This window comes from Oratosquilla oratoria, chromosome 36 (assembly GCF_046742065.1).
Source record: "Oratosquilla oratoria isolate Oo_2021 chromosome 36, ASM4674206v1, whole genome shotgun sequence".
NCBI lineage: Eukaryota > Metazoa > Arthropoda > Malacostraca > Stomatopoda > Squillidae > Oratosquilla > Oratosquilla oratoria.
Window position 1 is genome coordinate 33,257,193 of NC_134812.1, and position 26,562 is coordinate 33,283,754.

At 40.2% G+C, this 26,562-nt stretch overlaps 1 protein-coding gene across 4 annotated transcripts; it reads left to right on the forward strand.

Moving 5' to 3' along the window:
* Window positions 1-4,059: 4,059 nt before the first annotated feature.
* Window positions 4,060-25,259, forward strand: veli (L27 and PDZ_signaling domain-containing protein veli). 4 transcript variants are annotated; one of them, XR_012965792.1, is made up of 7 exons: window positions 4,060-4,173; window positions 5,484-5,525; window positions 5,802-5,950; window positions 7,189-7,398; window positions 7,642-7,851; window positions 12,442-12,494; window positions 23,545-25,259. XR_012965792.1 is itself a non-coding variant. In XM_076174552.1 (7 exons), exons 1-6 carry the CDS (start codon window positions 5,063-5,065, stop codon window positions 12,444-12,446), a joined length of 603 nt encoding a protein of 200 aa, XP_076030667.1. In that variant the 5' UTR covers window positions 5,014-5,062; the 3' UTR covers window positions 12,447-12,494; window positions 23,545-25,259. The 4 variants fall into 4 exon arrangements, 2 of the variants coding, with proteins under 2 accessions (XP_076030666.1, XP_076030667.1); XR_012965791.1 differs by lacking the exon at window positions 4,060-4,173 and adding an exon at window positions 5,003-5,123; XM_076174552.1 differs by lacking the exon at window positions 4,060-4,173 and adding an exon at window positions 5,014-5,123 and having other exon boundaries at window positions 7,642-7,777.
* The last annotated feature ends 1,303 nt before the right edge of the window (window positions 25,260-26,562 follow it).

Here is a 26,562-nt window from a genome sequence, read left to right on the forward strand (position 1 = left end):
ATGTCAAAACTATACACGATTTTAGAAATAAAATGGATGCGGAGAGATACGAAAACGGGTCACCACGAGCATAGCTCTCGTCCCGTAAAATACAACTTGGTAGATACACACATGTACACACACACACAAAAAGAAAAGAAAAAAAGCGTCATTTGGGAGGCTGGAAACCAAGCTGGCTGTGGTGGAAGCCGCGGTAAATTGATAGCGACCACAACGGTGGCGTTGACGGTAGAGGCAGTGGTGTCGACGGCGGTGGCGTTGACATCGAGGGCAATAATAGCGATGACGCCGAAGGCAGCAGGGCAGAAGGCGACGTTGACGGCAGTGGGAGCAACATTGGGTCGAGATCGAAGGAAGTTTAGGTATATAATGTCGGGGGCGATATCTGTAGGGGATAAATGTACACACGGAATACGGCCATAACAGACGGCATCAGCGACGGTGACAGCAATGGTCAAGTCCTAGACGGTCGGCGAGACACATGTCTGTAGGGAAGAATATTAGGAGAGGAACATACGGGCGAGACAGGCAGCTTCCTTTCAGCCGACGATGCATGGGTGGCAAGGAAGGCTTGAGATGCTAAGAGTGGGAAGGAAAGGAAAGGGGAAGAGGAACTGAAGAAGTAAGGGGAAGATGAATGAAAGAAGGAGAAAAGGGCAGAAATCACTACGGGGCAAAGTTCTCAATGACGTCTTGTGGTGTACATGCAGTCCTTTTGGGAGTTGGATGGTACTAGGACCTGACGCTGGTGGTCTGGAAGGTCCCCCTTCCAGGAAAGGGACCGCAATTAGGTCGGGGCTGGTCATAGCATCGGGTCAGTCACCGTTTATGTACCGCCTGCCTCGCAGGCCAAGGCCAAGTTCTTCTCTAGACGCAACTCAGCGATCGGTTCTCGCTTTTAGAGACCACACATGGCGGTCCTTAGGCGCTCGTACTTACACACACACACACAAAAAAAGTTTAATTAATTCCCTTGGTACCGTAACCCATACATACCTGAATGTTATAGCCTCATCCCCATCACCACTTCCCACCCCTAACATCCCTTACTGTTTGTTTTAACTATTGTCTTGCGAAATAATTAAACAGATTTTAAGATTTATATTTAGTGTCCCTATTGCAGAAAGAATAAGGGAAAATATTTCATATTTTGTTTATTCCAACGCAAAAATTGTCGATTACGGTATAATGTTTGGGGCTTATTTGACCTTTTTTATTATTATTATTTTGTCGGCCTTGTGGGGGGGAGGCAAGTCCAGGCTAGAATTGCCGCCCCCTCCTAAAAGCCCCACCCATGTGAAGGCCGTGGGAAGAGGGAAAAGGAATGAGAGGAGGAGGAGGGAAGAGGAAAAAGGAAGAAGGGGAAAAGAAACGAAATGAGGGAGAGGAACGAAAGAAGGAGGGAGGAGAGGAACGAAAAAAAGGAGGAAGAGTGGAGAGGAACGAAAAAATGAGGAAGAGTGGAGAGGAACGAAAAAAGTAAGAGAACGAAAAAGGGAAGAAGAGGAAGAGGAGCGAAAGAAGAATGATGGGGGAAGAGGAACAAGAGAAAGGGTGAAGAAGAAGAGAAATGGAGAAGATATGAGGAAGGGGAGAGGTGAGAGATAAAAGAAATAGGATATTTAAAGGACCAACGAAAAAGCCTGCAAGGTTTCACTACGCGAGTTGATGCTAGGATGCTTCAGGTATAGTTGCATAAATTGTTTAATACCTTTTCTATAGTGTGATTGGGAGTTTCCTAGTGTAATGATTAAGATATAGATTGCATGTGTAAATAATGTAACGAGCGGTTTCTCTCTCATTACGTTAATTACTCATACATTTTCTATTTTAATCACTACACAGTCTCGTCATGCACGGCTTTGGGTTCAGTTCTCGTGGGAAAGTCGTTCATTCTCTATCAAGATCATGTATCATGGTCATGGTATCAAGATCATGGTAGCATGGTCAAAATTAACACAACAGCGCCGATCACGGTGAATAAAAACATCAGACTCAAGATTATATCGATTCGGATGACGTGCTGGAAGTACGAATGTAAATGAAAATGGCAATTATTTATCGACAATTAGAAATGAATATTTATACCTCGTGATCGACGGGAAATGTAAACAATACCGAGTTTCTCAAATGACCATGCGGATTTTGATCCGTTGTGTTCGTTGTCTTTATAAACCGGGTTTTGTATAGTGCACATATCTCTCACGCATTCACAGATATCCGGGGCATCTTCCATCAAATAAGGCAGGTTGCTTGTAGTATATCGTGTAATAGAGGCACACTTGTAATGCAAGAGAGAGAGAGACTATTCACCATATCAAAAGAACTACATATTTTCGGATGAGATGTGATGCATGACACTTGTTTTGCTTGACATCAGAATAACGGAAACCTGGACTACAACGGGGTTGTCCCACAATACGATTCCAGTTACTCTTGGGTGCCTCGTAGATCTGTCTATACCAATTACTAGGATTCTGGGTTGGAGTCTGTGATCGTCTGTCACCACTCAGTTGCCGCCCATATGTTCCGTCACTTTCACCTCCTCTCTTCTTCTTCACTTTCATCTAAATCTTACCGCTGTCACAAGATTAGTCTTCGATCGAGGTGAATGAACTTTCTATGTCTTTTCTTCTATATCTATCTTCTGTTAACTTTAGTACACAGCTCACTACAAAGTTCTTGCAAGGCATCCCACTTTCAGACAAGGGGAAATACTTATGACTACGTGTCTTCTGTAATTTTCTCTACAGCGTGCTCTTAAGTAATCCCGTCAAGAACACTTAATTTGGGTCCTAGATCAGTTCTGGAATGACGTCATTATTTGTTTATTCCAATGATCTTTAATTCTATATTCAAGAACCTCCCCTTGGAGCGTGATCTTACAATTGTAAACCAATTTGATTTTCTCCTCCACCCTTTCTTCAATCTGATCCGCCGGTACAACCCCGCATGTAATCTCGAATTCACTGCACACCAACTTAGATTACATCAGCAAAACATGAAGTTATTAAATTGAATCCCCAAGCCCCGTTTAAAAACATAACGCTGAGAACGAACTGTTGTTTACAAAACAGCCAACTCATAAAAATGAAATCCTCACCATCTACCCCCTATCTACCTCATTTGTCTACCTATATGAGCCTCATCTACGAGCCTCTTACAGAGTTCTTTCAGCACTCTTGTCCTTTAACAATAACAATCACTTAAAAATAATGAATTGAAAACCACTGTCTGAAAGGTAAATTAAACCAAATTAAAATGTCAAATTATGGACAAATATCGTAGTAAGGCATGGGTCAAATAATTATCGAATGTCTGAATCACGTTCAGGTAGAATAGCTGGATAAAGACTCTTTGAAATATTTGCCTCAAAAACTATATAATATACTCATGGGTGATTTGAAGAAAATCTAAGTATCCATATACTAAGGGCCTCTTCCCCTTTTATAAGGGAGGTAGCCACTCCTTCGTTTCCCTCTTATCGTAGTTTCTCGTGGATGAGGGTTCATCCCAGTCTCATGCCTACTGCTCAGGTTGGAAGCAATGCAGCAAAACATAGTGCATCCAAACCAGGGCCGCATAATTTACACGATCACCCCCCCCCCCCCAAACTCTCTCCGTCCCCTCATGCGGTTTCTCGGTTGAGAGAAATCCCTTGAGGCTGCGCCACAATATCACCCATACACAACCATTCTCCACTTTACCTATCACCTGTCTTCTCCCTTCCCTGTTCCACAGACGAAGACCCTTTCACCCCATCCATCCATCATTCTATAACATTAAAAAACTAAAGCATTTCTACATATGTGAAAAGTTACGATCAAGAATTTTCTATTGTAAAACAAGGACACTGATTATGAAGTAGTAGTTTGACTTGGTCATCATTGTCGGTCATCATAGGTGGAAAAACACCTATGGTGAATTTACAAAAATACTGAAATGAGACAAAAAAAAAAAATCATCGATCTGTAATGTAGGTTGGAAAATAAACTCAAAGATTGGAAGTTAGTAACCAACGTAATAAACGATAAATTACAAACGTATATTTGATATATCTATACCTTCATAACAGTGGAAACTATTAAAGGGGCTGAACAGTAGGCGTGTCTACGCATCACGTGACCACAACAACAGAAATGGCTACCGTGGCTGAGCTTACCTTGAAGGATGGTAAGGAATTAAAAACATATCTCGCATGCCCTTTGGACTATTGAAATGAATACAGTAAACAGTTGAATATATGTAAATTGCAATAGAATAAACGTAATAGCCATTTTAACACTAGGATTACCCTTAATGGGTAGAAACTGAGTGGTACTTTTCGTATCTAAACTTCAAGGCATACCTTATTATGGATTTGTTAGTTATCTCTAGATAGTTTTATGCAGCTGTGTCGTCCATCACTACATGTTTTATATCTACTTTCGGTTGTGAATTCACTAATTCTATTTCAGGTTGCTGTGTTGAGTAATCAATAGTGTATAAATCCCGTTTTCAGTGGTTGAGTTTTGGGTCGAATTTAGTAATTAATTGATATTTATGTTCAGGTCTAGTAAAATTTACAGGTATCTTCATCTCTTGTTCTCGTGATCGTTGCATATATATAAACATATTAGTATAGCATGTGCAAGCATTCAAAAGCTAAAAATTTATCAGCCATTCATAATCATGTTAATGTTTTGTTTTCCAAGTGCATTTTTAGGTTAGGAACTTGTGTTGTTTATATTAGTGTATAAAATTGTGGCACAGCATTAAGGAAACCTTTAAAAGTTAGAGTATATCAGAAAGTGGCATTTGAATTTATGAAGTTTATAATTTAGGTGATTTGGGAGGAGTTTAGGTGACTGATAGCTGCTATGTAATGAATGTTTTGGTAAATATTAAATTGATTATCAGCTGATCTCTGGTAGATCAGTTTACATGTGTAATTTGGGTTCCTGATATTGCTCATTGATTTGATATATAATAAATTATGCATAGGTGAGATATATGCTGGTGACTCTTCCTTGTTACCTGGGAGCTGTGGGACTCGTGCAAGAAGATTTGGGTCATTGGATTAATGCCCTTCTTCCCCCTGAATAGTTCAAATTATTCACATGCCCACATCAACTTAACAATGGGTACTGCAGTAATTTTCACAGTATTTTTTCTTCTTTTGCAAATGTTATCTTCATTATAGTAAGAATTTTATGCCAGGATTCTATTTTCAATGTGCAACAAATATAGACATTGTTTGGTAATCTTTGGTAGCATCACTCAGTTTTGGATAACAATGCCCTTTTTTTCACTCAAAACAACTTGGAGGAGGTGAGAACATCTCTCTGGAGAATGTCATCTTGTTGCCCATTTATGGTCACTTTCTATTCACTCCCATTTTTTGCAATCTCTCTTACCTGACATAACCATTTTGCACTGTGAAAATTTTAGTTTAAATTGTAACTAATTTTGTCGAAATATATAATGCTCATCAATATTTGCAGATGTTAAAAGGGCAGTGGAACTGTTGGAGAAGCTGAAGGACAGTAAGTTACTTATGCTTATGTCTACTTTTTTTTTTGTAAAAGATCCCCTTGTTCAAAGGCCATTCATCTTATATCCATTCAATACATCCATCTTAATTTATGGATTCACTGAAACTCATGCTGAGTAACCAAATGCTAGAATTGAAAATAATTTTGTTATTAAAACATTCTCTCATATTTAATGTCAGTATACTTCAGGAATACATGAAGATTTTTTAATAGTTTAAAAAGATATATTATTTTGCTAATAGCACTGGTAATTCATGTTTTTGCCAGGTGGTGAGGTTCCGACAGCTAAGCTGGCAGCTTTGCAGAGAGTCTTACAGTCTGAGTTTCTCATGGCTGTACGTGAAGTGTATGAGCATGTTTATGAAACTGTTGATATATCTGGGTCACCAGAAATAAGAGCTTCAGCTACTGCCAAGGTAATGATTTGTTGCATGTAGTAGAGTATATGAAAAGCTTGTCATGATACAACTTGTATACACTGTGGAAGGTTTTGCAGATATATGGGATTGGGGGAAATCTGTTAAGGGCAGTCAAGAGTTTTTATGAGAGAAGTAGAGCCTGTGTTTGAATTAGAAATAGAGTGAGTGGTCTGAGGTAAAGGTGGGACAGTGTCAGGGATAGAATAGTGCAGGAGGTAAATGCAAGGGTAATGAACAGGGGATTGGAATTGGTTAAAGAGAATGGGGAAAAGTGGGAGGTAAGCCAGTTGTTGTTTGCTGATGACACTGCACTTGTGGCAGGGTCAGAGGGGGGATTAAGGGAATTAATGATGGGGTTTGGTAAGGTATGTGATAGGAGAAAGTTGAAAGTAAATGTGGGTAAAAGTAAAGTGATGAGATATACAAGAGTAAAGGATAACAGCAATTTGGAAGTGAGTCTTAAAGGAGAGAGGCTGGAGGAAGTGGATATTTTTAGTTACTTTGGGTTGCATGTGGCTGGAAAGGGAGGAGTGGAGGTAAATTGTAGATTGAGAGAAGCATGTAAGTGCATTGAGGGACTTGGGAATGAATGCAAAGAGATTATATGAAGGGGTGATTGTGCAGACATAACTGTATGGGGCAGAGATATGGAATTTAAGAGAGGCAGAGAGTTTAGATGTGTTTGAAGTGAAAAGTTTGAGAAATATGGTAGGGGTTACAAGGTTGAAGAGAGAGAAATGAGGAGGTGGAGAGGAGAGCAGGGTTGGAAAAGGAGATGGGAGATAGGGTTGATGAAGGAGTATTGGGATGGTTTGGATATATGGAAAGAATGAGCGAAGAAATATCAGAAAAAGAGGTGTGGAAGGCAGAGGTAGATGAAGTGAACATGAGTGGATGACTGAGGATGAGATGAATGGATGGGGTGAAAAGGGCATTGAGCAGGAGGGAGATGTCTGTTGAGCAGGGAAGGGAGAAGGCAGGAGATAGGGATGAGTGGTGTAGATGATACTGTGATGCAAGGAAATGGGTGGGGGATGGTGGTGTTTGGGAGTGGTTATGTGTGAATAGGTCGGGGTGGGTATATGCCTTTTGACTTAGGTTATCTCCCTGGTAAAGGGGGGAAACCCTTGGTGTATGTATAGACAGAATTATTATAATTATTTCTTCTGTTTTCTTTCCAAGTTTTATCTATTTTGTACAGTTTTATACAATGACTTTGATATTTTTGTGTTCAGGCAACAGTTGCTGCTTTTGCTGCAAGTGAAGGTCATGCTCACCCCCGTGTTGTAGAATTACCAAAGACAGATGAAGGCCTTGGTTTCAATGTTATGGGTGGGCGAGAACAAAATTCTCCAATCTATATCTCGCGCATTATTCCTGGCGGTGTGGCAGACCGGCATGGAGGACTTAAAAGAGGGGATCAGCTCTTGTCTGTCAATGGTGTGGTAAGTAATTTGACTATCATTTGGTAATAGTCTGGGATGATGGTTTTCTTCTTTATAGTGTAGAAATAGACTGGCTCTTTATTTTCATATCTGATAACAATTTTGTCAAGATTATTGTAAACAGTAACCTTTTATTGGCAATTATATTGTCTTCTATATATTCTTAGTACTCAACACTGATTTATTTATAACAGTTTATTATCATCATATCAGGTGATGGTTGTATAATGTTAATGATTTCAGAGTGTTGAGGGTGAAAACCATGAGAGAGCTGTAGAACTTCTAAAGGCTGCCCAGGGATCAGTGAAGTTGGTCGTACGCTACACACCCCGTGTCTTGGAGGAGATGGAAATGCGATTTGACAAACAACGAGGCTCACGTAGGAGAACTTCCCACTTACAGTAGTCATGCTCCCCTTCTACCTCACAACACTGGCCAGACAATGGCATTCAGGTCTTCAAGGACAAACTGACTTTGGGTGCTCTGGGTTTGGTGCACTGATGCTGAGCAATGACCAAATGGGCTTTTGCTATACAGGCTCTGGTATATTGATTTCAAGACAGCTTATTAATTTCTTAGAATAAACTTAGTCTTTTATATAGACATATATACCAAGGGCTTTTTCCCCCTTACAATGGAGGTAGCCAAAGTCAAAGGCATAAATCCACTCCCACCCATTTCAACCTCACATAATCCAGTCCTATTGACCACCCCTCCCTCCCTTCCTCTTTTTTGGCTCCTCCTGAATGGTGGGTCATCCCTGCATCTCGCCCACTGCCCTGGGTCAGAAGCAATGCAGCAAGGTGCATTGCTTCTGATCCAGGGGAGTGGGCAAGATTAGATTATAGGAGTTCTTGCACTGTTTGTGTGGCTTTGGCAGAGTTCAAGAACAGAATAGAATTTTGGAATAGGTAAATCTTGGCTAGTGAACTATTGTTGGTATGGTCATTAGTCTGAATCAACAAGAGTTTAGATCTAAACATGATTATTTAATAGAGATTTAAGCCACACCGACTTGACTACCTCCCTAGTGGGAAAAAGCCTTTGGTATATAGATAGATAAACATTCCAAAGCAAACAAGTTCCTCTGTATTAATTTTACTTTCATGATAGAAAACTCTGTTTTATACTTGTCTTAGGTTGAGGTAAAAGCCATGCCAGTGTGACAATAGATTAGAGGCTTCAAGCTCATTCTTTGCACAGAATTTGGTTTAGGCATCTTATTGATTCTCATTTGTTTTGGTCTTGAAGTTATGGATAGAAATTGCAATCCAGGTTAATTTGTGTTTGATGCTGGTCCTAATTTTTGCCACTCGTGCTTTGTGCAGTTATTGACGTGAAAGTAGTGACAGTCCAATTCAACAGAATATCTTGTGTGGGACTTGATTTGTGGCAAGCTATTGCTAGTAATGGACTCAATTGTAGCCATGTAATTAATTATGTAGACTTCAGAACTGTTCTTACTTGGTTAGTCTAGTTCTTGTTGCTGTATTGTGGTCTTAATTTCACCTGTAGTATTATCTTTTAATAACATTGATTTTAGTAAAAAAATTCAAGTACCTATGCTGCTCAGGATTTTAGGTATACCATTCTTAAGCTCCCTCGTTGCAATGACCCCCTGGAAATCTGTGTGCCATTTTCCACAGTGCAAGGTAGTTATGCATGGGAGACATCCTCAGCACTTGGATTCCTGTCCCACTCATCCCTTTCACATTCCTGCTGTAACCATGAGGAAATTGCAGCATATTTCTTCCCTAGCAGAACTGTCGGTTCATCATTGTTGCATCATCATGGAATACATAATTATTGTATTCAGTACATTATTCTCTTACTTATCCTGTCACCTATGCAAATTTGATAAAAATCCTGACCTTTATCAATTTATTCACCCCATCCGATCTCCTTTTCCTTGGTGTCTCACTTGCAAAGGAGATGGCAGATAGGGCTAATGAAAGAGTATTGAGATGGTTTAGATATATGGAAAGAATGAGGGAAAAAATTAGTAAAAGGGGTGTGGAAAGGCAGAGGTGGATGGAGTAAACTAGAGGGGACGACTGAGGATGAGATGGATAGATGGGGTGAAGGGGCTTTGGGGAAGAGGGGATTGTCTGTTGTGCAGGGAAGGGAGAAGGCAGGAGATAGGGGTGAGTGGAGAATGGCTGTGTATAGATGATACTGTGATGCAAGGAAGGGAGGGGAAGGGGGGAGTAGGGAGTGGTTATGTGTGAATGACATTTTGATGTAGCCTGAAGGAATTTCTCCCTGTCGTCTCTTTTTCTGCTTGAGGGGACAGAGAGGAGGGGTTGCTGATTAAGTGAAGCAGCCTTGCTGTGATTGTACTGTGTTTTACTGCATTGCTTCTGACCCAAGGCAGTGGGCAAGATGCAGGGATGACCTGTCATCCACAAGGAGTTAAGATGAAAGGGAGGAAAGGGTGGTGGATGGGAGTGGGTACATGCTTTTTGACTGAGCTCTCTCCCTCATAAGGGGGAAAGCCTTTGGTGTATAGATAGATCACTTGCACTCTTCCTTGCTTGACAGGTTTCTCTTGCATCCAATGCCCCTGTTAGCCCATCCTTCCACCTCCTTGGCCTTCATCTTAATTAGCTTCATCCACTTCTGCTTTCCACACTGTTTACTAGTCTTTCTTCATTCTTTTCATATATCCAAACCATGTCAGCACTATGATCTACCCTTATTGACAGTTCTCTTTCCACCTCTATTTGTTCATTGTATCCCATCAACATTTCTTGCTCTATCCATCCTTGTAACACCTACCTCACTTCTCACATACTCAGTTTCAGATATGTTCAGGCTCTTCATTCTATCTTTCTTTAATTCCAATTGTCTGCTCCATACAGAGCTGTGGGTACAATCATTCCTTCATACCTTGTCTTTGCCCCTGGTCTGTTTTGCAGAGGACCTCCAACCTCCTAGCAACTGGTACCACCATCATCACTCCTTGTACATATAATCACCTTACTCATACTTTCAACTTTATCATCTTGCACACACTTCTAGGCTTGTTCACCAGCTGCTTTAGTCTCTCCTCAGAATTGGCCACAAACAGTGTCATTTACAAAGAAGTGGATCATGTCTTTTCACTCTTACTATGCCAAACACACCCATGTTTACTTCCGTAAACACCTCATCTATACACATGTTGAACAACCATGGTGATATCACACAACCCTTACAGCCTCACCTTCACCTGAAACCACTTAGTCTTTCCATTCCTGACCCTAACACATGTACTACGACTCATGGAAAAACTCTTGACTGCTTTCAACAGATTTCCCCTATCCCATACACCTAGAACACACTCCACAGCAGTACTGTCAGTCCTGTTATATACTTTCTAGTCCATGAAAGCCCAAAAAACAACCTTACCCTATGCCAAACACTTTTCTCATATCCGTTTAAATGCAGACTTGATTTATGCAGTTCCTTCCTCTCCTAAAACCACTGCTCTTTCCTAATTACTCCCTCTGTTCTCTTCCTACTTCTCACATTGAACACCCTCCCATACTTTGTACTGACTACCCTGGTGCTGCCTCATTAGGGAGTGATGCAGTAGGTATAGCAAAAGTATGCTCATACAGAGCAAAGTGCTATTTTTTGACAGTAGTGTGGAAATGCTATGGTGCCTGATGGGATGAGAAGTGTGGCAGAGGGGTAGAGCATTGTTGATATGGGTATATAGGGCAGGAGAGGAGCTTATTTCAGTGAGACAGTGGGTGATTTTGTGGATTTATGTTTGTCATTGGTGAATAGTGCTACCGAGATTTTTAGTTGGGTTAGGGCATAGATTTTTTGTATCAGCCATTTTTCCAGCTCTTTTAAGTAATGTCTGTGTGTTCTTGGGAACTATCTTGTAGTTATGTTGTGATGTTATTGTTGGATTATCTGCTAATGTGGAGCATGCTTTGATGTAGAGTTTTGGGTTTAGAATTGGAAGTCGTGTGCAAGAAGGTTGAATGGAGTTGGCGGTGGTATTGTAATTTGTAGGACACTTTTGTATAGTCTTTTGGTCTTTTGAGAGGAGGTAGTTTTGTGATACTTGGCATTCTCTGCCTACCAGGAAGTTTGTGAGCCATTTCTTTTCATTGATATGAATATTGGTTTTTGTGATCATTCTTGATAGTATGTCATGGGACTACGTCTAGTTAAGTGATTTATGGACTGAACCAGTGGTTTAGGGTAGAACCCCTCCGGGCCATGGTTCTCTTGCAGGAGAAAGAACCAAGGGTACAAATTGATTATCTTTCAGTTTGCACTTTTGAGTCATGCTGTTGTTTGATGTGAGTCATGCTGTTGTTTGATGTTATAAATGCACTATTTGAGCTCTGCTTTTGCTGTGTGTTGTACTTGTTGTAGTGATGAAACGTTTTTTTGTGGAGTCTTTTATTAGATTTTCTTGAAGTAAATAATTAATTGTATAACTTGAATACCTGCTATATGCCTAACATTGTGTGTTTCATTGGATCAAGGGAGCCAAAAAACCAATGTATTTGATGCTGGATTTGCCTAGTTGACACATTGCACCAATCCCAATATATTCATGACAAATATTGAGACCCAAACTATTGATAATAAAACAGGGTTGGGTAACTTGTGCCACGTGCCAGTTGTTGCATGGGATCACAGAAACAAGACTGTGCTGCGTGGTAGCTCTGGTGTACTCAGCAACATTATTATTGTTGTTGATTAAAACCATATTCTTTGATAGTTTACTTGTGTATTAATATGAAGGTGTGAAATATAGGGGCATTCAGTGCTTTGTCATTAGAACCCATCCATCCATATTTGGTAAACACTGTGTGGCCTTTATTTTTGTAAAAATAACAAAATACAATAGAATTAAGTTATTATATCAGTTCAGTAAGAAATTTTTACTTTTTGGTTTATCTGTGCCAAGCTCTTAATTTAGCACGAGTTTCAGGATGAGGCAATTTGCCCTTTTATATTTTTGTGTTTAGCAAGACAGTAATCCAGTCACCCCCTTATAATTGTTGTTCTCTCCCTCTCCATGGGGTTTCACAGACTAGCGGGGTACACATCCATGACGTTTTTCCAGTGTGAGGTACATTGGTAAAGTAAGTACCCTGGTTAGTCCAGTCCCCTTTGTTGAAATAAGTGCACCGTGGTTCATAATAGGCTCTGTTATTACCTAGAGTATAGTAATTATGATGGGGGACCACTATGTATTGTATGGTTTTCATGCTATTGGTACTACGTTTTTTCAAACCACCTTTCTTTTTTATATCAGCATTCCCTAATACTCTACACTTCCCTGGCTTTTACTTTGTTTCCCTCCAATAATTTTTAGCTTATTTATCTCTTCCTTTCCACCTGCCTACCCTCCTGATTTTGCCAATCCAACTCTCACCTTGCTCTCTCTGGTTCTTCCTCGTAGGCCAGTCTCTCCCTTCCCCCCATTTCAGTCTTACTCATTTTTCTTTTTTCCCTTCCCTCCCCCTTGTCCAACCTACTCTTCCCCTCATGCCTCCTTGGCGCTTTCTTTTTTCACAATGTATATGTGACACTTTCTCCTTCTTTCACTAACAAACATCCATTACTATAATCTTTCACTCTCCATATTTCTTGCTCTTTCTTCTCTCCCATGTCCCTCATTCCCTAACATTTTTGTTGTTGTAATTGTGCTTTTGTGGACCACTTGTTCTTCCTGTAGTTTATGTAACAATTTAGAATTTATATTTTGCTTTTGCAAAGAAAATGGTAAACGTTTGATATACTTCAGTATGTTTACCTGGTTTTATATTTTCATTTATTCATTTAGTTTGGTAACCATTTCTAGTTTTCATGATTTTTCATGATTAGTGTGGGTCCTAAGGGTAAGCCAACCCTAGCTGCTGTTGGGCCCTACTTTGGAATAGCTGTGTCTTGCTGCATTGCTTTTGATCAAAATAGTGTGGTGGGGGACGGTGACCTCTCATCCCCAAGGTGCTGAGATAGTAGAGGTGGTTCAATGTGTTGTGTTTATTATGTGGGTGTGTTTCATGACTGCTGCCATCCTCCATGTAAAGGGTGATGGGGACTTTGGTGCACGTATGTACACAGATATACATGCACAAATGCATAAAATATGCAAATGATTGAAAATGGGCAATAGCTGGAAAAAAATCCATGAAAATGAATCTATTAGAAAAGCAGAAGAGGAGAAAAATTTGGGGATGTTGATAAAAGACAATCTGTCACCTGACAGGCATGTGGACTGCTGCATTAAATTAAAGTGGCTTCTAACTAAATGGATGATGAGATTATGAAAAAAAAAAAAATCTTAGAAACCCTGCTCTGTCCAAGACTGCATCAGTGGTATGGTCTCCACGTGGAGTGAAGGATATAAACAAGATTGAAAGAATACAAGGGCAGTAAACATACTAGTTCCTAGCCTGGCAGATAAGCCATATAAGGAGAGACTAAAAGCACAGGGTTTTCCAACATTGAAAGGTCAAAGAGAGAGGTGATATGATTAAAGTATTCAGGTTGCTAGAAGGAGATGAACTACATTAATAGGAGAGGGATCTTGATTTGAGATATGTGGGGTTTAAGAGGTCATGAGAACCATTTAAGAAAGACTACATGTTCAGAAGGATATGAAGACAGTTTTCCGTAGAGAGGCATAAGTATTTGGAATAGCTTAGGTCATATAGCCTAAGCTGGAATAATACATGAATTCACATCTAAACATAGTAATTGGAAAACAAGGATATAGACCAAATTGGAACCAGACATGAATTTGAAGCCAGGAATGATAAATTGGAGAATAAGAGAAAGGACCCTATGAGTGTTGCTCCTATCCTATATACTATACCAAGGGCTTTACCCCCCTTATACTACAATTAGCTAAACACAAACATAAAGTTTGATGGTGCAGTGTTACTGTTTTTGCTGCTAATTCAGTGATTGGTGGGCAAGGAGCTGGATATGTGTGTGTGTGTGTGTGTGGGGTCACAGCATTACCTACAGATTGGGCCATATATGATCTATGAACTCTCATCCAGGAGGGTAATAGCTATTGATCACAAGTCCAATACATGATCCAAGATCATAGTAAAAAATACAGTCTGTAGACAAAGTTGGAACTATACATGAATTTGAAGCTAGGTTTGAATTGGAGAGAGAGAGACAGGACCCCATGAGCATTGCTCTTTTCCATACTACAATTAGCTACTACATATAAACAGAGTAGCCAATTCAAAGCAATACACCCACTTAATACACAATCCTTTCACTGCAGCATGCCTTCCTGAAAGTTTGATGGGTAGCTATGACATACTTTCCAGAAGACTAATAATCATTTTGAATTGGGCATGATTTATTTAGCTCTTATATTTATATGAGTGGAATAGGTGGGAGTGGGTGCTTGCCTTGACTGGTTACCTCCCTTATAAGGGGTAAGAAGGCCTTGGTATATAGATAGACATATAGTGACAATTGGCAGTTCATAGATTGCCTTCCTGCTCATGTCTTGTAAATCTGTAGTTTGTCCCTAGTCATCATTCTTTTTGCCTCCCTCCCACCTTCCCACTCCTTGCTTATTGCACAGAAGGGTGAAGTGCACTGTCTTCATGCAACCTTCAGGTCATTGTCACAACTGAACTAAGGTAAATATTGAGCTGAAATTTGAATTGCGTATACAATTCATTGTACTGTGATTATAACAAAAATTATTTTTTTGGGGGTGGCGGGAGGCTAAAAAATTGAACCTCAGGATGGGGTCCTTAAATCCCAGTATGAAAAATTGATCACCACCACTGAATTTATGTGAATATTGAGCTTATATTTGGTTTACACATGTTACGTATTCTTCCATAATACATCATGGGGGTAGTAAAAACATTGCACATCAGGGTGATGTCCATAAAACCCAGTGCCACAGTCAATGAGTAACTAATATAACACTCCTCTGATCTTGGCACTTCGTGGATGATGTCATCCGTCCATTATCACAGTGTGTGGGTGAAGGGCAATGCAGCTAGGCATAACTCATCCACAGTACATAAACATACACACACAGCTTGATGATGAAGTGGTAATGTTCTCTACTGCTAATTCCATGATCTGTGTTTTAAGTCCCGCTCAAGGCTGGGGAAAAAAAAAAAAATGCTGGACTGCAAGCCAGCACTCCATCTTTGGTGGGTAAGGTGTGGGGTGTGTATGTGTGTGGGTAAGATCACAGCATTACCCATAGATTGGGCCATAGATGAACTACAAGCTGTTGATCATGTGTCCAATGTGATCAAAGACAGTGGTGAATCACACACATTCAGCTAACAACTCCTTCACAGCACATGGCTTTGTGTTATATTATGCAGATAATTACTGTGGACCCTAGTCAATTTTTTAAAGTATCCCCAAATATTTTAAGGATTCACACACTATCTCTAGTTGGAATGAATTACCTAATTATTTCCATTGCAAGAGGATGTTTGAATGAATAACTTTAGGTGCACACTGTAATAAGTACGGATTTATGTTAAAGGAAAAGTTAATAGCCTAGTCATATCAGTACATCATAGGAGACAAAAAATGGTGCATACATTCCAGGTCATACAAATAAGATCAAAAGAGTTTCCTTCCATCTACTTGCAGCTTCCCCCATACTTTGACCCATCTTTTCTATGCTTGGTAAAATTTGAGATGATATGTTAGATGACGTATTGAGCAGTAAAACATTTTTGGGACAAAAGAAAAATGAACAAGATGTTAATATTGTCTCTGTGAGGATGAGTGTGGTGTGAGTAGATTTTTTGTATGTGTGTTAAGGGGGAAATAGCCATTGGTACATGTACATATATATGTACATATGTGTGCTCTGACTTGGCCACTTTTATTAGGAGGAAGAGGACATTGGTTCAATTCATAATTTAGTCTAAAGTTTGGGATGATGTTATTCAGTACAAAGCTGGTTTCTGTTTTTTTAAATTTTGGCAAAGGAGTCAGAAATGGCTGCTTCACTATAAAAGATGTAAAGAAATGCAGTTCTAAGAGTAGAATTTGCTCAAGTTTTGTACAAAGAACCAGGAACCAATGATGGGTACCTGCCTGTGGTGGTCCTGAGAGTTAGAAATTGGAAAGAAAATTTTTCCTGTCGCCCATTTTAAATATTTGTCAGTACCTTTACCTCCATCTGAAGATGCAGTTCCAAGTAGTTGACACTTCGCTGAGGGGATGACACTTAATCACTAGACCAGGCCCAAGGACCATTACCAGCCACTGTAGGGCTGCAGGTTATCCACATATTAAAACTTGAGGCAATATTAAGTGATTTATTACACTTAGCTTTTTCCTCGTACATACCTTCCCAAACTCCAGCATTGCTTCAGTTCCTTATCAGACTTTGCTACAAGCACAGTGTCATTTGCAAACAACAACTGGCTCACCTCTCTCTTCCTTCCACAATCACTTTCCAGATCCAAACTCCTGATCACCAACCTTGAATTTACCTCCACCATTGTTGGGACAAAAGAAGAATTAACAAGATGTTTGAGAAGTTTTTTTTTCCTTTTTTTTTTTTTTTTTACTAGGATAGATTGAAAAATGAGGAAATGAGGAGGAGAGCAGTGATAAAAGAATACTGGGATAATTTGGGCACATCGAAAGACTGAATGAAGGAGGACTAGCAGAAAGAATGTGGAAGGAAGAGGTGGATGGAGTGAATATGCGGGGAAGACCATGAATGAGAGGGATAAATGGGGTGAAGGGTTGAATAGGGAAAGGAGAAGGCAAGAGATAGGTGCGAGTTGAGAATGGCTGTGAATATAATATGAATTGACGTGGCCCAAAGTGATTTCTCCTTGTCATCTCTATCTTTGCACAAGGGGATGAGGAGTGAGGGTTGCTGTGTAAATGAAGTGGCTGGCACTGCTGTGGATGTGCTATGTCTTGTTGCATTGCTTCTAAACCAAGCAGTAGGCAGGGGACAGGGATGATTCTTCATCAACAAGGAACCAAAATGAAGAGGGAGTGGGTGACAGATGGGAGTGGGATAGGTGGGGGTGGGTGCATCCTTTGGCTGGATACCTCTCTTGTAAGGGGGAAGAAGCCTATTGGTATATAGAATAGATATATATCATCTCATCAGTGGATACCTTGTACAAATATGGTGATATTACATAATGCTTGTGCAGCCCTCTTCTACCTCAAACCAATCTTTATTCCCTATCCTCACACAAGCTACTTGTATGAAAACTCTTGACTACCCTCAACAGACTTTGTAGCATGAAATTTAATGAAGTCTGCCCTTAGTTCAACTTGCTAGTGGCAGGGTTCAAACTATCATCACCTTGACCTCCGTCACAAGTAATGACACCTAACCTGCTCAGCCACACATATACCAAAGGCTATTTCTCCCTTAGAAAGGAGGTAGCCAAAGTCAAAGACATAAATCCACTCCCACCCATTTCATCCCCACACACTCTGCTCCCATTCACCACCCCTTCCCCTGCCTGGGAAATTAAAAGTAAAAAAGTGGCATAGGTTTCTTCTGAATGGGTAATTGTTTCTGAACATGTCAGAACACTGCATGATTGGTTTGTATAAATGCCACTGAAGTTGCTTAAGTGCTGACTGCATGTAAATATGTGGTCAGTATCCTAATATGGGATAGTAGACAAATAGCTCCAAAAAAATTGGTGCCATGTAGTAATAAAGGGAGGTGGGAATATTTCATATGAAGGAAGATTGAATGTGGTAGTTAGAAGGGAGATCTCTTTTCATCTTAATTTCTATAACCAGTAGGAATGCAAGCACAGTGGAAGCCATATCACCTCTCCTGAATTTAACTATGCAAATATAACATTTGTTGCAGAGCTTATGATACTTTTTTATATATTTTTTCGTTTTTGTTAAAATGGGTTCTTGTAATGAAATGGTATCAGTTCAAAGCTATACAAAGGTTATATTTGTTAAGTAATCCCGGATGGTCAATACAGCTTTGTCGTCCACCATACATAAATTACAGCTTTGTATTTAATTCCATAGACAATCTTATGTGACCAGACTATGAGGCTTTTGGTTCCATATAAACTAAGATATGTAACTTACCCATGCACCACTGGTAGATAGTTCCTGAGACTTACAAAAGGGCATATGTTGTAGGAATTGAAGTGCTGAATTATAGTACTTGTTTTCATCTTGCGTATTAATAAAATTGTGCACAGAATGTAAGGCTTGCTATATGATTACCCATGAGGAATGTTGATATAACAGTCATTTGGCTGCTTGACAAGAGAAGGAACTTCTGTAAGTACTTGTTTGAATATTTATATTGCCAGGAAAATTAGACAGTGGGGAAAAACTGCATTTGGATAGATTGAAGAGAATGTGAGAGAATCATAGGAAAGGGTCTTTATACAATAAAGAAGTACAAGATTGCACGTCAAACATTTGATGAGCTTTAGCTATCGATGATGAAATTAATTGGGCTTCACTGCATGAATCTGAGTTGTGTAATTCAAACACAAATTACATTTACTTTGGTGATTGAAAGTTGTAAATGAGCATGACAGCTTTTGCAAAATTGGGAATAATGATATTAATAATAATCTACATCTATATACCAAGGGCTTTTTCACCCCTTTAACAAGGAGGTAGCCAAGTCAAAAGGCATATATCTTCTCCCACCCATTTCATTCCCATTCATTCTACTCCCATCCACCACCCTTTCCTTCCCTCCCTGTCACTTTAGCTCCTCATGGAAGACTGGTCATCCTTGTATCCCACCCACTGCCCTGGGTCAGAAGCAATGCAGCAAGACACAGCATATCCACAGCAAGGCCACTTCACTTAATAGGCAACTCCCCCATCAAATCATGCAGAAAAAGAGAAAATGGGGAGAAATCCCTTTGAGTTGCATCAAATACTCACACATAACCACTCCCTAATCTCCCCTCCCTTCCTTGCATCACAGTATCATCCATACAGTCATTCTTCAGTCACCCCTGTCTTCTGCTTTCATCCTTGCTCAACAGACATTACCCTCCTGCTCAAAGACCCTTTTACCCCATCCATCCATTTCATTCTCAGTCGTCCCCTCAAGTTCACTCCATCTATCTCTGCCCTCCACATCTCTTTTACTAATCTTTTACAAGAGTAGTAGAGCCTGTGTTAGAATTAGAAATGGAGAGAGTGAGTGGTTTAAGGTAAATGTGGGACTGTCAGGGATGTGTCATGTTGCCATGGCTGTTCAATGTGTACATGGATGGGGTGATGCAGGAGGTAAATGCAAGGGTAATGGGTAGAGGATTGGAAATGGTTACAGAAAATGGAGAAAAATGGGAGGTGAGCAATTTATTATTTGCTGATGACACTGCTTGTGGCAGGGTCAGAGGGGGGATTAAGGGAGTTAGTGGTGGAGTTTGGGAAGATATGTGATCAGAGAAAGTTGAAGGTAAGTGTGGTTAAAAGTGAGGTGATGAGACATACAAGGGGAGAGGAAGGCAGTGAGTTGGAAGTAAGTCTGAAAGGAGAAAGGCTGGAGGAAATGAATAGCTTTAGGTATTTGGGGTCACATGTGCCAGGAAAGAGAGGAGTGGAGGTGGAGGTAAATTGTAGATTGAGAGAAGCATTGGGTGATTAAAAAGTGTAATGAGAAATAGGGATTTGGGAATAGATACAAAGAGGAGATTATATCAAGGGATGAATGTGCCGACAGCACTGTATGGGGCAGAGACTTGGAATTTAAGAAAGGCAGAGAGGAAAAGTTTGAATGTGAGATGAAATTCCTCAGAAATATGGTGGGGATTACAAGATTGGATAGAGTGAGTAGGTGAGGAGGAGAGCTGGGAGTGGAAAAGGAGATGGCAGATAGGGCTGATGAAAAAGTATTGGGATGGTTTGGACACATGGAAAGAATGAGTGAAGAAAGATAATAATGATAACAATAATTATTATTACTATTGTTGTTGCCTCCAGTTGCACTGACTGGAAATCTGTAGCTTCACAATGGTTCTTAGAACCTCCCATGGATCTTTGTTGGGAGAAAATCTGAGGACTCATGTGTGTTGTATTAGTGTGGAAAACAGTCACTGGCTGCCAGCCTCCTTATGTGAAAAAGGTAGAAGAAATACATTTGAAGTTGATAGAGAATGGTACTGCAATGTGCTTGCAACAGGCAGCACTGCCATCTGGGAGAGGAGAGAACCACCACAGGAGACATACCCCCTAGTGTTGGATTGAATGATTTCATGTAGCTAAGGTGAGGCAGGGGTGTACTGGAGAAAGTAATCATGGGCTTGGTTGGGAAGGATTTGTTGACAATTTCCAATGTGAAGTTTTTCCCATGTGGATGGGCATAATGTGGGTGCATGTCAAATTCTTGATGGGTTGTAGAGGTTTTATTGGTGTGGGAGATTGTGTTGGTAGGGTTGCTATTGATGTGGTAAAGATGTTTAAGTGATATCAAGGTATGGTAGATGTGCAGAGGGATGATTGGTTTCTACATACAAGCATTTTAGTGGAATGCTGCAAAAGACACCTGTGCTGAGGCATAGGCATGGCATCTGTTGTCAAATTTGCATTATACGAGGGCCTTGTATAGGCTCCAGAGCAAAGTTTGTGTGGGGTAGCAATATTAGTTGTTTAAGAAGGTGAGTTCAAATGAGTTGTTGAGGATCAAGCCTAGAAATTGGGTCTGTTTCACCAGTGGAATGATGAAAATTCCTAGTTGTATTGCTGGGGTATCTTTGGGGCAGAATTGTGTGCAAAGTGCATGGGGACTGATTTTGAGGTGGAGAAACAGAATCCATGGTCTTCTACCCATTGATGTACTGAGGTTATATATTTTTTTTGAGAAGTTATTTGGTATGAGCAGAGTGAGTTCCAGTGCAGAACAGGGCTAGGCTGTCAGCAAAGGCTGGCTGTTCTTTTGGGGAAGATTGTTTTATGTCACAATTTGCTATGGTAAAAAATCAGAGGAGGGATTAAGGAAGTTAGTGACATAGTAGGGAAGGTGTGTGGAAGAAGGAAGTTGAAGGTAAATGTGGGTAAAATTAAGGTGATGAGATTACAAGGGAAGAAGATGGCAGTAAATTGGATGTGATTAGTAAGGGAGAGAGGATGGAGGAAGTGAATAGCTTTAGATACTTGGAGGCAAATGTGGTGGGAAAGGGAGGAGTGGAGGTGGAGATAGAATGTAGATTGAGAGAAGCAAGTAAAAATGCCTTGGGATTACAATGTGTAATGAGAAATAGACATTTGTGAATAGATGCTAAGAGGAGATTGTATGAAGGGGTGATTGTGCCGACAGCAATGTATGGGGCAGAAACATGGAACATAAGAGAGGAAGAGTTTAAATGTGTTTGAGATGAAATGCCTGAGAAGTATGGTAGGGGTTATTAGGTTGGATAAAGTGAGAAATGAGGTGAGGAGGAGAGTGGGGGTGGAAAAGGAGTTAGGAGATAGGGTTGATGAAAGAGTATTGGGATGGTTTGGACACATGGAAAGAATGAGTGAAGAAAGATTAGTAAAAGAAGTATAGAAGTCAGAGGTGGATGGAGTGAACATGAGGGGGTGACCAAGAATGAGATGGATGGATGGGGTAAAAAGGGCATCAAGAAAGAGGGGGTGTTTGTTGAGGAAGGTAGGGAGAAGACAGAAGATAGGGGTGAATGGAGAATGGTTGTGTATGGATGATGCTGTGATGCATGGAAGAGATTGGGTTGGGGATGGGCGATTAGGTAGTATGTGTGAATGATATTCGGATGCAGCCCAAAGGGATTTCTCCCCATCTCTTTTTCTGGATGAGAGGACAGGGGGGGGGGAGGGTCACCAATTAAATGAAGCGACCTTGCTGTAGATGTGCTGTTTCTTGCATCATTGCTTCTGACCCAGGGCAGTGGGTGAGATGCAGAAAAGAGGAAGGGAAGGGTGGTGAGTGGGAGTGGAGTATATAAGGATGAAATGGGTAGGAATGTATGTATGTCTTTGACTTTGGCTACCTCCCTTGTAAGGGGGGAAAAAGCCCTTGGTATATGTATGTATGTATGTATGTATGGATGGTAGTGGTTGTGGTTCATGGGTGGTCTTTTAGGATATGAATTTGGATGTGTGATTTTGTGGCTAGTTGTGTGAGAGTTTTGGCATACTTAGTGCATTACTTGTTAGACTTGTGCTCTTACTTTTTTTTTAAGAGTATTGACTTCTCAAAGGATGTTTTAGGAAGTGCCAGAATGCCATCTTCTTAGCTCTATAGAGTGTGGTGCAATCTTGGCTCCACCAAGAGACTGTCATGAGATAGGAGTGCTGTAGATGTTATATGGTTTGTGAGATAATCCAGTGTTGTATCAATTGTTAGGTAGTCTTCTATTCTTCTGGTTGTACATGTTACAGTTTGAAACATTTTCCAATTTCGTAGGGAAAGGGACCATGGATATTGTGGAATTTGGGGGTGTTTTGGGGGAGGGGGTGTAAAAAGTGGGAAGTGGTCACTACTGCTCATTTATAGTCTAAGAGGAAATTTGATGTGCATAAGGATAGGTCAGTGATGTATAGGTAAAGGTTGTGGGTTGAATTGTATTGTACAGTGACAGGGAATGGGTTATTAGAAGGAGGTGAGGAGCATATGTCAAGAGGTGCATATCTGGCCAGAGCCATCACTCTTGCCCTATTTGCTTAGACTGTTGGGGCAGGTAATAGTCACTATTGAGAACTGGAGAGAAATGTGGGACTTGAACCTGTGACTATAAAGATATGAAACGTGTGCTTCTGGTTGTGGCACAAGTGTACAATTGCACCTCCAGTGCACAAGGGTTGCTAGTAGGGAGGGTATTACTCTGCCTTGTGGGGTTGTGGTATGTCCCCGAAGAGGGTGTCTTGCAAAAGTGGAAGGTTGAGGGTGGGGGGTTAGTTGTTGTTGTTAGTTAAGTAAGGAGGTATTATAGTACTGCAATATTGCTGAACTATGTTTTACAATGGAAGACATAGCAGTTAGGGGAAAAACCTCACTCCCAGTGAATGGATGCATTGGTAAGATAACTTTTGTTTTTTTGGTTTGACAAGGAGAAAGTTAATGACCATCTTTTGTGTCAAAATGTGCTGCCCACAACTACACTTGTAATTTGTTCAATACTGATGTATAAACTTTCAGAATTGGTTACTATAGTTATTTTTTCTTCTTTTCAGATGAAGCTACATTATACTAAGAGGGTGACAGAGTTGAGCTTCAGCTCTAAAATTGTGGCCATAATATGCTGAATAGCAGATGAAGCTGTTTGATGTGACAGACTCTACGAGGGAAGACTATTGAGGCAACTTTACTTAAGATATTTGCAGTAATAGTTAAAGCCATAACTAGTCATACCTTTATTAAATATACAATGCTATGAAATTTATTTATTCCATTAATCATTGTAAGTTTCTATGAGGTGGGGAGTTGGGTTGGCGAGTAAGGATGAAATGTGGAAATAGGTTACCAAGAATGAATTTTGGGTGTGCTCATGGTTGGTTACCCCCTTACAAGACAAAAAAGGCCATTGGTACAAACAGATGGTATGTATATTGAAAATTATATTAAGCTGGGTCAAGACAAAATAATGGGGCACTTATAATGGAATGTGGTGCCTCTGCTGCTGCAGATGTTAGTGTTATAGGGGGTATGTGAGCAATGGAATGAATCCAGTGATGGTATGTGGTATTGCAGAACAAGTGTACCACCTGGTGGAAGTGAGGCTATCATGATATGTAAAAAATAAGATTCTCCCCTCTAATTTAATCACAATTTCCTATCATTCCATATATGTCATCACATACCTGGTATATCAAATCTCCATCAGTTTCCACTTCTTACAAATTGTTTTAAATTTTGGGAAAAATTAATAGATTGCTTATGGCTGGTGTGATGCTAAACATACTTCACAAAAAAATATATGTATATTTTTTTTTTCTCTAAGTTAGGATAAGTTAGGTTAGTTGTATTCTCTACAATTGTTTACATATTTCTGTGTTAGTAGTAGTGGTCAGATGACAGAATCCAAGATATCCATGGAATTAAAACTGGGGGATGGGAATGGGTTTGCAAGCTATACTAGAAAAAATCAAGAGCAATCTATGGTATGTACTACTTTGAATGTTTGGCATTGTCCCTTGGTTTGTGTACGTACATCTACTAACAAATTCTGCTGTGTCTCGTCAAAACATTCCAAAGATTGTTTAACAGATATTGCAATCTTATTTTATCTGATGGAGAAAACTGTTGAGAATCTTCAGACATTTGGAGTCATTGGATAGTAGTGGGTAAATACTTCACCTTACTGGTGAAGTAATATAAACTTCTAGATAAAAATCTTCTTTCCTAGGATGTATGTGAATGGCATGATTTTATTACAGATTATTATCTAGATATTTAGAGAAGATGTCATTATGTAATATAGTTATTTTTATGACATGACAGTGTCATGAACCTGCCATTAGGCTGAATGATACATTATATGAAATACTATTTCAGTAATGTAAAGGCACTGCCCAGTCTTTGGCATGATAATTGTTCTTCCCTAAACCAATGACACACTATGTTGTATGCCCAGTGGGAGTTTGTGGCAAGGCCTTTGTTGTATTACCTAATCCGGTCATCTTAAGTAATGGAAAGTCCGAATTTACCACTAGTTGATATTTCTGTAACTACAAAAATGATCAGCTTTAGAACTGATGTAAAGCAGGTCAGGAAATTAATAGAATATATTAAATTTTCCATGGGAGTTATATACATCTCCTTAGGATGAGTGCAACTTATGTTCAAGTAATAGTAACTGTACAGTGTATCATGGCACCCATTACTGTGCCTTTACATCAAGGCCTGTCATTTTTATTTTCCACTGAAATTAAAGAATGCATATGAGAAAGGCTTTCATTTACATTACCCTGTTAATGATTGTATTTTTGCAAATAAAATGAGAGGGAGGAAAGGGGGGTGGATGGGAATGAAATGGGTGGGAGTGGGTGTATGCCTTTAGACTTTCCCCCACAAGGGATTAGTTGTTTGTCATGGTCGGATTTATCAGTGTGTCTACCCTTGTGGACAATCTTGTGTTACTGTCATACATTACCTCATATTTCATGTATTGGTTTAACTAGTCAAGTGTTTATGGTTTAGTTAAGAGTCCTGTTTCCTGTAGTTCTTCTGTAGATATGGTGTTTTGTTGCCCATGATTTGGTGTAGTTATTTTTGTTTAAGGGGGTTGATGACAGAATAGGTGCTTTTTGTGAAGTGTTGTATAAATCAAACATTATATTAGAATGTAGATTGAGAGAAGCGAGTAAATGCCTTGGTGGATTAAAAAGTGTAATGAGGAATAGAAATTTGGGAATGGATGCTAAGAGGAGACTGTATGAAGGAGTGATTGTGCCAACAGCACTGTGTGGAGCAGAAACATGGAACATAAGAGAGGAAGAGAGAAGGAGCTTGAATGTGTTTGAGATGAAGTGTCTGAGAAGTATGATGGGGGTTACTAGGCTAGATAGAGTGAGAAATGAGGAGGTGAGGAGAAGAACGGGGGTGGAAAGGGAGTTGGGAGATCGGGTTGATGAAAGAGTATTAGGATGGTTTGGACACATGGAAAGAATGAGTGAAGAAAGATTAGTAAAGGAGGTATGGAAGGCAGATGTGGAGGGAGTGAACATGAGGGGACGTCCTAGGATGAGATGGATGGATGGGGTGAAGGGGGCTTTGGGGAATAGGGGAATGTCTGTTGAGGAAGGACGGGAGAGGACAGAAGACGGGTGAATGGAGAATGGTTGTATATGGAAGATGTTGTGATGCATGAGCTGGAATGGACGGGGGGATGGGGGCTGAGGTAGTGTGTGTGAGCAAAATTTTGACACAGCCCAAAGGGATTTCTCCCCGTCCTCTCCTTTATATGGGGGGACGGAGAGGGGGGGTCGCTGATTTAATGAAGCGGCCTTGCTGTGGATGTGCTGTGTCTTGCGACACTGCTTCTGACCCAGGGCAGTGGACAGGGTGCAGGGATGACCTGTCATCTAGGAGGTGCTAAGATGGGAGGGAGGGTGGAGGGGTGTGGAGTGTTTTCAGTGATGAAATGGGTGGGAATGATTTTATGCCTTTTCCTTGTTGGCTACCTCCCTAGTAAGGGGGAAAAAGCCTGGGTGTATGTATGTATGTATATTAGTATCTGTGATATTTGCATT